The sequence below is a fragment of the Mobula birostris genome, chromosome 32 (genome assembly GCF_030028105.1).
Source record: "Mobula birostris isolate sMobBir1 chromosome 32, sMobBir1.hap1, whole genome shotgun sequence".
Taxonomy (NCBI): Eukaryota; Metazoa; Chordata; class Chondrichthyes; order Myliobatiformes; family Myliobatidae; genus Mobula; species Mobula birostris.
Window position 1 is genome coordinate 15,839,148 of NC_092401.1, and position 12,535 is coordinate 15,851,682.

Below are 12,535 nucleotides of genomic sequence, written 5' to 3' on the forward strand. Positions count from 1 at the left end.
GCATAGCAAGATCAAACTGATTTGTCTTTCTGGAAGTTCTAGTTAGCATGGCAGATAAAATGAACCAGTAGCTGTGAAGCATTTAGATTTTTGGTGAACATTGCCCAAGATGTAACACAAAACAACAGGCCAAGAGGTTATTGCTATGCAACCATCAAAGACATCTACTGATCCACCACCCCACCCACCCTTTGGTAAATCAGGCCACAGGCTGTGCTTCTTCTTCTTGCATTAAAAAAAACAAAGTGTAAGGATCCAGTACAGAAAGTAGTCCACTGGTGGTCTGAAGATATAGATGAGCTTCTACACAACTGCTTTGAGTTGTGTCGAAGCTTATCCTTATTCAAATACTTAGCGTCCAATCTCAGAAAGTACATCACTGCCATCATAGATTTAATCTACAAGTGGGTATAGGATTGCATACCAAAAAAGTCAATCTGAGCATTCCCATACTGGAACCTTGGATGAACAGAGAGATATACTCCCTGTTGGAATCCAGGTCTGCAGTGTTCAAATAGGATGATCCTGACCTATACAAAAAAAAAATGAGGTAAGATTTTCATAATGCTATCAAGAATGCCAAGAGAAGATGCCAGTCCGAAACAGAGTCTCTAACCAACCATCAGTTGTGGCAAGGTTGCAAAATATAGCAGGCTACAAAACAAGGTCAGACACAAGCTAAACGCATCTTTGCAAGTTTTGAACAGAACAAACGTGGAATGTCATTACCTGCCCTGACAATCTACAGTCACAATTCGTGAATTCATAAGGAGCCCCCTGAGATCTTGCGCTGATCAGTTGTTGGGAGTATTTACAGCCATTTTTAAACTCCCTCTACTTCAAGCGGAGGGTCCCGCTTGTTTTAATAATACCACTATCATTGCAGTACCAAAGAAAGAAAAGGCAATATGCCTTAATGACTATTGCTCAGTGTCTCTGTTATCCACCATCATGAAGTACTTTGAGAGGCTGGTCATTGCACGCACCACCACCAGTCTCTGAGACAACCTTGACCCACTGCAATTCCGCTACTGCTGAAGCAGGTACAGTGGCATGCTAAAGTTTGGACGCCCCTGGTCAAAATTTCTGTTACTGTGAATAGCTAAGCGAGTAAAACTTGTAGCCAGCAAGACGGCCCAAGAATCTCACAGAACTAGAAGCCTTTTGCAAGGAAGAACGGGCGAAAATCCCCCAAACAAGAATTGAAAGACTTAGCTGGCTACAAAAAGCGTTTACAAACTGTGATACTTGCCAAAGTGGGTGTTACTAAGTACTGCCATGCAGGGTACCCAAACATTTGCTTCAGGCCCTTTTCCTTTTTAGTTATTTTGAAACTGTAAAAGATGGAAATAAAAATTTTCTTGCTTAAAATATTAAAGAAATGTGTCATCTTTAACTTTATGCCTTTTGGAAATCAGTTCATCTTTTACTCGCTTAGCTATTCACAGTAACAGAAATTTTGAGCAGGGTGCCCAAACTTTTGCATGCCACTGTACATGATGGATGTCATCTCCCTGGCCCTATACCCATCCTTGGAGGATCAAAGTAACAAAGACATCTGTGTCAGACTATTTATTTTCGACAGCTCTGCCTTCAGTACCAGAATTTCATGCAAATTCATTTTCAAACTTCTAGACCTGGGACTCCCTTTGTAACTGGATGCTGACCAACATTCTGTAATCAGTAAGGATAGGCAGCACACATCAAAGTTGCTGGTGAACGCAGCAGGCCAGGCAGCATCTCTGCTACCTTTCCTGCTGCTTTCACCAGCAACTTTGATGTGTGTTGTTTGAATTTTCAGCATCTGCAGAATTCCTCGTGTTTGCTTTTTTGAAAGGATAGGCAGCAACACTTTTACTACAATCATCCATAACACTGGTGTCCCAAAATACTGTGTCCTCAGTCCCCTACTTTACTCCCTGTTTACTTACGACTGTGCGGCTGCAATCTGCTGTGATTCCAGCTACAAGTTTGCTAATGATACCACTGTGAGACCATAAGACATTGGAGCAGAATTAGCCTATTGAGTCTGCTCCTCCATTCTATCGTGGCTGATTTATTTTCCCCTTAATCCATTTTCCTGTAGCCATTTTGATACCCTTACTAATCAAGAATCTATCAACCTCCCCCTTAAATATACCAAATTAATTAGCCTTCACAGCCGTCTGTGGCAGTGAATTCCACAGGTTCACCACCTTTTGGCTAAAGAAATTCCTCATTATTTCTGTTCCAAAGCAATGACCCTGTATTCTGAGGCTCTGCCCTCTGATCCTAGACTTCCCACTATGGGAAGCATTCCCTCCACGTCCACTCTATCTAGGCCTTTCATCGTTCAATAGATCTAAATGAGATTCCCCCTACATCTTCAAAATTTCAGCCAATAAAGGTCCAAAGCCATCTTTTGCTCTCATATGATAATGCTTTCATTTCTGGAATCATTCTTATGAACCTTCTCTGAACACCCTCCAATATCAGCACATCCTTTCTTAGATAAGGGGCCCAAAACTACTCACAGTACTCCAAGTGAAACCTCACCAGTGTTTTTTAAAGCCTTGGCATTGCATCCTTGCAGCATGGCAGCACAGAGGTTCGTATAACACTTCACAGTACCGGCAACCTGGGTTCAATTCTCACCGCTGTCTGTAACGAGTTTGTACATTCTCCCCATGATCAGGTGGGTTGTCTTCGGTTTCCCAGTCCAAAGATGTACCGGTTGGTAGGTTAATTGGTCATTGTAAATTGTCCTGTGATTAGGCCAGTGTTAGATTAGGGTTTGCTGTGTGGTCTAGCTCGAAGAGCTAGAAATGCCTATTCGTGCTGTATCTCAACAAACATTCTAGTCCCCTTGAAATGAATGCTAATATTGCATTAAGCTTCTTCACCACTGACTCAACCTGCAAATTAACCTTTAGGGAAATGTGCATGAGGACTCTTAAATGCCTTTGCATCTTGGATTTTTGAATTTTTTCCATTTAGAAAATAGTCTAAGATGTTACTCCTTCTACCAAAGTACACGACTGTACATTTTCTGACACTTCCATTTTCTACTTATGCATGATTATGTAGAATCAAGTACAATAACAACCACATGGTTATTCAATGGATTTATTGAGTATGCCTGCAAGAAAATGAATCTCAGGTTGTATATGGTGAGATATTGTATTTTGATAATAAATTTACTTTGAACTTCGAAGTCCTTCTGCAGCTTCCCTTCTTCTTCTTCAACACTACCTGTGTTGCTTTAAGGCCATTAAAGCTCAACTAATGTAAAACATTACCTCTGTCACAAGATCACAGTTAAGAATGGTCACTCATGGTTGCACAATTTCTGTTCTGATCAGAGTTTCTCAGATAATGAAGGAATCTGCTCGAGCATACAATAAAACATTAGCAATAAGCAGATTAAGGTTAAAATTGTCCCCACTTCCCCTAAAGATTCAATGGAATTGGCTGAACCATAGGAACACAGGATCAGGAGTCATCCATCAAACCCTTTAAATCTGCTCAACATTTATTAACATCATCTGCCTATAAGAATTCATCACCATTTGAGAGGGTCTTCATTGATTATAAACCTAAATGCACAGATAGAGATTAGCATGTATGACATTGTGGGTAACACTAAGTTGAAAGAAGATTATAGTTGGAAGCTTAACATCCAAGGATACACATTGTATCAAAAGGACAGGCAGGTAGGCAGAGGGGCTGGTGTAGCTGTGTTGGAGGAAAGAAAATGAAATCAAATCCTCAGGAAGAAATAACATCAGATCAGCAGATGTAGAATTGTTGTGGGCAGAGTTAGAAAACTGCAAGCATAAAAAGACCCTGATGGGAGTTGTATTACAGACCTCCGAACAGTGGTCAGAATGCCAGCTTTAAATTACAATGGGAGGTAGAAAAGGCTTGTCAAAAGAACAGTGTTACGATAGTCATCAGGGATTTCAATATGGAGGAAAAAGCAGATCCCTGGCAAAATCTTCAGCGATGTCAATGTGCTGAGGTACAAGTCCAACCAGTGATGAGTTTTCAACCTGATTCTACTAAACCGCTTAACAATTATACTATTGTTTTCTTCAAATCAAAGACTCTCATCTTTCCTTGTGTAACCTTCTCTTCAGGGCTCATATACAGGCTTGGCTCCTTTGCTAACTCTGCTAACAGCCATGTGACTCAGTGGTGAGAAGGGCACCTTTCATAAACAATTTACGTCTGGGGTCAGTATGATTTGGGATTCAACCAAACAGGAATGTCATGATGTTCCGATTAAAGGAACTTGGATTTGAGTGAATGCTGGGTAAATACTGTTCACACACAGTTAACGGTAGCCCAGAAATGACAGATTGTGCACCAGCATAAAATTATAAAGAAAGGATATTTATCAAATTTTCAACTTTAATGAACAGTTATAGAAAAAGAAAATTAAATAAAAGTGCTGAATACAGTTGAACCAGTCCAATGTGCATGTAATGTCAGAGCTGAGACTGGAGTAGTGGGGGATGTATCTTTTACTTATGTGATTGACCCAGAACCTGAGTGAAAGAACCTGCCACATTCCGAACTCCCCACGAAGACCCTCTTCGAATGATCAGACTCTCTCAGGAGTATTAGCCCTTCCTCCTTGAAGCTATTCATCTCCACAGGGCACTTCTTACTGTGGAGACTCTCCTTTCCAACAGCATTCTGCAGCATCCCTTGTGGCCTGTTCCACGGCTCCTGCTTTTTTCACATCCCATAATCCTGAGTGGCTGATTCACATTCCTAAATTGGACAGTATGGGTCCTTAGCCGAAGCCGAAGCCAAAACACACTTTCTAGCATGGCACACTGCTTTAAAAGAAAACTGCTAATATAAACTACCTCACAGCATAGCTATAGAAATCTTCACCAGGGCATGACATTCGTCTCTGAAATTTGGCTCCTTTCACCATCATTGGACCAGGATTATTATAATGTCCAGAGTGAAGATCTTCCAGAATCCAAATGGAGCACCATTTACCAAGTGTTTAAGTGTCATTTGATAGCAGTGCCACACTCCATTTTGCAGATTGCAGTTGGACAATTTGGACATTTTGCTTGGATTGGATTGTCCCTGCTTTTTCTTTTCCCACAATTCTTAATGCCACTGTTATAACAGTGCTTGGATTAAAGCATGGATAGATCTGGAGACCCATCTTTAGCTTACAATCAACACCTGAGCCTTTGACTCTCTTTTCCTTGATGTCCTTCTGAGTGAACATACCTCTGAGTGTAGTATGCTGTATCAGTTAGCTTCTTGTCATCCTTGTGTTTAAGCTTTACCATGTTGGCACCTCAATTTTTAGATATGTTTGGTTCAGGCATACTCTTTGACAGTAGGAACAGAATTAGATATGTGACTTAATAACAGTTGAATGAGGAATATGCTGGGACACGAACTTGTACGTTGTGGTGTATAGTTCTGGTGCTTCATGGATGTTCAATTTTGACCTGCTGAGCCTGTTCCAATTAGCACAGTTCTAGTGCTATGTACCTCAAAGGTTGTCCCTGGTATGTAGCACCTAGCAGACTGGTAACCATTAAAATGGTTGATGTTTGATCATTAGAAAGAATCAGGGATAGATTTTTTGGTTCTTCAAATCTGCTCCTTCATGTAATAAGATTAGGAAACATCTACTTCAGTTTCAACTTATTTACTCTCCATCCCCTTTCCCCTAATATCCCTAATGATCTTTGCTTTGAATATTTTCAACAGCAAGCATACACAGCTATCTGCAGTGTAAATTTGTAAAAGTTCACAATTCCTTTTAACTGGGATGGGTGGAGGTGGAGGTGGGGGTGGGGCTTTTGTTAAATCCAAAATGACTATACCTTTATTTTAAGATATTGACTTTAGTCATTACTCATTCCTGTCAGAGAAATATTGCTACCTTACCAAAGCAGGCAAGAATTTTGCATGCCTCTCCACCCATTTGTTTTTTCACTAGCCAGCACATGCTTACTCTTGGCATTATTGTTTTTCAGTGAGGCAAGCTTTTTATAGTGTTCTAGAAATAAATATTCAGCATTTTAGTATGAGATTAAACCTCGTTTCCTCTGCAAAGCCATGTAATAGTGTCAACATTAGGCTGATCTGATAACATGATGCTATCAGTAAAACATTTATCTTTCTGTTAAGTTTGGTACAATATATGTCTTTGCAATTTTCTTTATAGAATGAAAATGATGGAAGTTTATTAGATCTGAAGACTCTGGTTGAGAACCGACTACAGACCACCATGGTAAGTGGTATTTATTTTATGTTGGGTGGTTTGACATGTGACAATGGGACCCATGAAATCATGCTTAAAATTTTTCAAACAGGACTGATAGAAAAAACGCCTTAAACTTTTTCTAATGTATTCTGTAATGACTTCTTGGGTTCAGGATGAATTATTCCTGAGAGCATATTAATAAGAGCCACTGTTAAGAAATTCTAAGCATATGTAGTGAGTCATTGACAAAATGTACCTGGCTTAAAAGGGCAATCTGAGCAAGACTGAAGACTTTATTCTTTATTTTGGGGATAATTAAAAAGGATCCCTTGAGTATCTGCTCCATTCGACTGATCAGGGGAAAATCTTGATTATACATCTCATTGCAAAAAGTTACCCACCTGAATTAAGGAAGTAATTTTGTAGGCCCTGACACTTTAAGCACTTGTGTATCTAAGTACTTTTTAAGTATGATTATTTCTGCCTCTTCTCCCATTTCAGTTACTGAATTCCAGATGCCCCCCCCCCCCATCAAACTATGGGTGAAACCATTTATCCTGACCTCTCCTCTAATCTTAGTTGTATTTATGTGGATTTTGGCCCCTTGGCTGAAGGAGATGGTCCTCTCATATCAAGATCCCGCAATTCTGCTTTAGTTTTTTCTGTCCCCAAGGAAACAATCCTAGTTTATTTGATTTTCAGATGGCTACAATTTTCCAATCCTGCTGTTATTGTATACCTGCTCTATACCCTCTCCAATGCCTTCACATCTTTCTTCTTTGCCCAGAACTGTGCACAGTAATGAGCTGTTTTCAATCCAGTGTGCTATACAGCTCTAGCATAACCTCTCAACTCTTCTGAATTGCACCTAATTAAGTAAAGTATTACAGGTGACCTTTTAACCGCCCACCTTCATTGACTTATGCTGACATATATTCCAACTTCCCTCCGTTCCTTCACATCACTAAGTTTTGTCACATTTGTTGTCTTATACATCACAAAATGTATTAATTCACTACACTAGTTTAAATTGTATCTGGTCTCCTTAGGAGACCAACAATCGACCATGCTCATTGCTCCTACTGCCTGCAATTAGCAGTCATCAGAAATGAAAATAAAAGCCATATTCTGTCATAAATCCACAATTCAAGGAGCCATTTTCTAACTGGTTGTCCCTATTGACCGTTACCAATTTCTAAAGATGCACCACTGAGGGTATCCTATCTGCATGCATCACAGCTTGGTATGGCAACTGTTATGCTCAAAACTGCAAAAGTGCAGAGTTGCGGACTTAGTTCAACCTCCCCTCTTATCTACACTTCTCACTGCCTTAGTAAAGCAGCCACATAATCAAAGACAGTATCCACCCCAGACACTCCCTCTTCTCGCCCTTCCCATTAGTTAAAAGATATGTAAGCCTGATAGCATGTACCAGCAATCTCGAGGATAGCTTCCATCCCATTGTCATAAAATTGTTTTATCTTGTATGATAAGAGGAGCTCTTGGTTTCACTGTCTCTCTCATCATGGCTTTGTACCTCAGTGTCTGCCTGTACTGCACTCTTTCTGTAGCTAAGGCTATGTCCACACTACACCGGATAGTTTTGAAAACAAAGCTTTTTCTCTTCGTTTTGACCCTCCATCCACATTGAAACCGCGTTTTCATCCCCTGAAAACGGAGCTTTTCTAAAACACTCTCTAGAGTGTGTAAATTTGAAAACGATTGTTGCACGTTGTAGTGTGGACGGGGTGAACGGAGATATTTAAAAACGCTGTCGTGACAACACCACAACAGCAAAGCTTTTTCTGCTTCTGCTTGGTACTGCGCAAGCTGTTATAACGTGCAGTCGGTGTGAACGGCGTGAGAGTTAAACTGTAAAGTGAGCTTTTTTGACTACAGTATTTAAAAGCGCTGTCATGACGTGCCGGAACAGATGGCGGCAGCGCAGCATTTCATTGTTTTCTTGAACGCAACCCCCCACATAACCTAACAATTTCAGAACAGATGGCAACGAGACTGAAGCCAGAAGAGTTAGAAATGTACTCACCAAATACTTTGACCCATAGCTTACTGAATAACTAAGTATACTCACTTTGCCCTGTTTTCTGTCCTTGCTTATATGAAGGTGGTTTACCTATTTATGCAAGTACTTCTCTGACAATAGATGTGTAACAGCCTAATGTAACGTTGTATGGAAATACAAGATAACACTGATGCTGACGTGTTTTATACATTTAACAAGGTGCTTTATTAATTCAACAGAGTTAGTCAGTTTTTCAACGTTCGTCATCAGCCGGGTCATACTGTCCGTGAACTCTCTGTCGGTTGTCTCCATACACTCCAGTATTTGTTGTTTTTTTAGTTTTAAGTCCTCCTGCGCGAGAGCCAACAGCAATTCCTTTAAAGCTTTTCTAGTCTGTAACTGGACAAACGCGCACCAAGTATACCATTTCCTCTTCACTTGTTTTCTGTGTGTCCTGTGCATGCCCAGAAGAAGGAGATTCACCCAAATATCCGTTCTAATGTGGACGGAGATATTTTGAAAAACGCTTGGTGTGGACGCTTGTCATTTTTACTCAAAACTGGCATTTTCAAAATTATCGGGTCTAGTGTGGACGTAGCCTAATACTATCTTCTGCATTGTTATTGCTTTTCTCTTGTATCACTTTGGTGTAGTGATGGGATGAAATGATTTGTATGGGTAGTATACATTACAAAGTTTTTCACAGTACCTCAGTCACGTGACAATAATAACCCAATTCCCAATGTGGGCCTTCTGGGGAGAGATATTGTGCACCTTTATGGTGCCTCCACTCCAGTGCCCCGCACTATTCTCTTATGCTAAAATATTAGGAGATATTTAGAGTTCTGGATGGAAATACTTGCCATCCTGAACTCTTTAATGGAAAATTCTACATGAAGAAATTTCTCTCTATCTCGGTCCTAAATGTGCGTACACTTTATTTTGAGATGGGGTGCAGAGTTCTAGTTTCACTAGCCACTTCTCATCATCTTCTCTATTAAGTCACTTAAGAATTTTATATGCTCTAGTAATATCTCCTCTCCTAACCACTTCTATTTATTTATTCTAATGTGGTAAAACATCCAAAGGTAATTTAACCGGAATATTATCATTAGAAAAATTGATATTGAACCACAAAATGGTACTCAGATAATAACCAAAAGCTTGGTCAGAGATAAGTTTTTAAAAAATAAAGGTGTTAGGTGTGTGGTGGTAGAAAGAGACAAGCTGTAACTTTTACAAAATCATAACCAGATTAGTAGCATAATGACATGGATTGCATGAAGTGATATGCATGTAGGCTACTCTGTCAGTATATTGTTCTCAACATTGAAAATTTAAAAAAAAACTGAGAATAAAGATAATGGCACAGTATTAGGAGAGAGATGCCTGCTTCACAATGACCCTTGTTCAGTTTTGATTTCTGTTGCTGTTCCTGTGGAGTTTGCAGGAGCTTCCTATGACCACATGAGCACTTCAGTTTCCTCCTGTGCTCCAAAGCTGTGTGTGGGGGAGGTGGTGTTAAAGTAACTGTCTACTGTATCTTGTCGCCTGTGTAAAGGTGAATGATCGAAACTGAGGTAATTGAAGGAAATGCAGGGAGAATAGGCTGCAAGAAAAATCATTGATGTGCATGTGCTGGCACAAATTTGGTGCACTGACATTCTATGTTGTGAAGAGAGAGTAATAGTCACCTGGCCCTTTGAGCTTGCTCTACCATTTCTCAAAACCATGGCTGATCTAGTGCCTCAGCACCACATTTCTACACCATTCTCAAATCCCTTCTGTTTTGACCAGCGGCCAATCTGGACATCGGAAGTTTTCAGAAGAGGGGACTTCAATCAGGTCCACTGCCTGAGTACAAAAGGCAGCAGTGGGTCACTACAGTGAAAAAGAGCTTTGACCAGCAACCAATTGGTGTACGGGATCGATGAGCAAGAGCAAATTAAAGGAAGGCAAGGGCAAGCACAGCAGCTGTCGTCTCAATGGACAGAGTCAGAGTGGTGATCTTGTGGCCTTAGCTCTTCAAGACTGAAGTAAAGAGAGGATTCAGTCAGAGAAAACAAAGACAAGAAAAGATCTAGGTTATTTTTTTCCATCCTCCTTTATATCTGCTCAGCTAGGATAGTAGAGATGCCAGGTAGGATAGCTGAATGCTCCTTTTGCAGGATGTGTGAAGGCAAGGAGACCTCTCGTGTCCCTGATGACTGCTACTGCGAGAAGTGCATCCAGCTGAACTTCGGATCATTCTGTAGCCTGAGGGGGTGATAGATAGGACATATAGACAGGTAGTTACCCCCCAAGGTACAGGACACAGGAAACTGGGTGACAGTCAGGAAGAGGAAAGAGGTTAAAGAGCTAGTGTGGAGTACCCCTTGGCCATCCCTCTCAACCACAGGAGGGGCGGGGAGGGTGTGGATGACTAACAGAGTAAGGTCACAGTCGTTGGGTCTCTGTCATGGAGTCTGCCTCTGTGACTCAGAAGGGAAAGGAGAAGAAGAGGCATGCTGTGGTGATAGGGGACTTATTTGTTCGGGGAATGGACAGGAGGTTCTGTGGACGAGAATGAGATTAACAGATAGTATGTTGCCTCCCAGTTGCCAGGGTCCGGGATATCTCATATTGAGTCCTCATTATTCTTAGGTGGGAGTGTGTACATTCATGGTCCATGTAGGTACCAATGACATGGGTAGGATGAGTGACGAGGTTCTGTGTAGGGAGTTCAGGGAGTTAGATGCTAAGGGCAGGACCTCCAGGGGTGTGATCTCAGGGTTGCTGTCTGTGCCACATGCTAGTGAGACATATACAGTTAAAGACATGGCTAAAGAGTTGGTGTAGGAGGGAGAGCATGAGATCTTTGGATCATTGGGCTCCCTTCCAAGGAAGGTGGAACCTGTACAGAAGGGATGGTTTGCACCTGTACTAGAGGGAGAATAATAGCCCTAGTTGGAAGGTTTGTTAATGCTGCACGGTGGGGTTTAAACTAAAGTTGCAGGGGGATGGGAACCAGAGTGCCAGAACAGTTAGTGGAATGTTTGTGGAGGTAAATACTGGTGAGACCTCAGACAAAGTTAGGAATCAAAAGGTTGAGCATGGTACAACTAGTGCCCTGAGCCACATATATTTCAATGCACGAAGTACTGTAGAAAAGGCAGATAATGGTACTGAAGGTTAGGTAGCTGGTTTACAAATAGAGGTAATATGTACTGTAGTGAGAAGAGGCTATTGATAGGGCAAAATTGCAGTCAACAGTATGAGTTGCAACAAAAAAGATGGACAAAATCGAAAAGGGTCAATACAGGACTGAAGTTATTGTATTAGAATGCACACACTAGGTGAACTTGCAGCACGGTTGCAGATTAGCAGGTATGATGATGTAGGCATCGCTGAATCAAGGCTGAAAGAAGATTATAGCTGGGAGCTTAATGTCCAAGGATACACATTCTAATGGAAAGACAGACAGGAAGGCAGAGGGGGCAGCTCTATTGGTAAAAAATGAAATCAAATCATTAGAAAGAGGTGACAGGGTCAGAAGGTGTTGAATCATTGTGGACAGAGCTAAGGAACTGCAAGGGTAAAAAGACCCCCATGCAGTTGCAAGGATGTGGCCTACAAATTACAATGAGAGATAGAAAATGCTTGCCAAAAGAGCAATGTTACAATAGTCATGGGGCGGTCTTCAATATACAGATAGATTAAGAAAATCAGGTTGGTGCTGGATTCGAGAAGGGGGAATTTCTAGAGTGCCTATGAGATGGCTTTTTAGAGCAGATCTTCACTGAGCCCATTACGGGATCAACTATTCTGGATTGGGTGTTGTGCAATGAATCAGAATTGATTAGAGAGCTTAAGGTAAAAGAATTCTTCGGGGAAAATGATCAAATTCGCCCTGAAACTTGAGAAGGAGAAGCTAAAGTCAGATGTATCAGTATTACAGTGGAGAAAAGGGAGTTAAAGAGGCACGAGAAAGGAGTTGACCAACATTGATTAGAAAAGAACACTGGCAGGGATGATGGCAGCGCAACAGTGGCTGGAGGTTCTGGAAACAACTCAAAAGACACAGGATATGTACATCCAAAAAAGGAAGAACTATTCTAGAGGAAAGATGACATAACTGTAGCTAACAAGGGAAGTCAAAGCCAACATAAAAGCCAAAGAGATAGCATATAATAGAGCAAGAATTCGCGGGAAGTTAGAGGATTGGGAAGCTTTTAAAAACCACCAGAGGGCAACTAAAAAAATCATTAAGATGGTGAAGATGGAATACAAAAGTAAGTTAGCAA

At 41.0% G+C, this 12,535-nt stretch overlaps 1 protein-coding gene across 8 annotated transcripts in view; it reads left to right on the forward strand.

Moving 5' to 3' along the window:
- Positions 1-12,535, forward strand: part of pnpla6 (patatin-like phospholipase domain containing 6) — a 196,591-nt gene that overhangs the window by 21,401 nt on the left and 162,655 nt on the right. For all 8 annotated transcript variants that reach the window (XM_072248096.1, XM_072248099.1, XM_072248098.1 and 5 more), the window contains one exon: positions 6,191-6,256. In XM_072248096.1, coding sequence (XP_072104197.1) covers positions 6,191-6,256 — 66 coding nt within the window. The remainder of the gene's footprint in view (positions 1-6,190; positions 6,257-12,535) is intronic.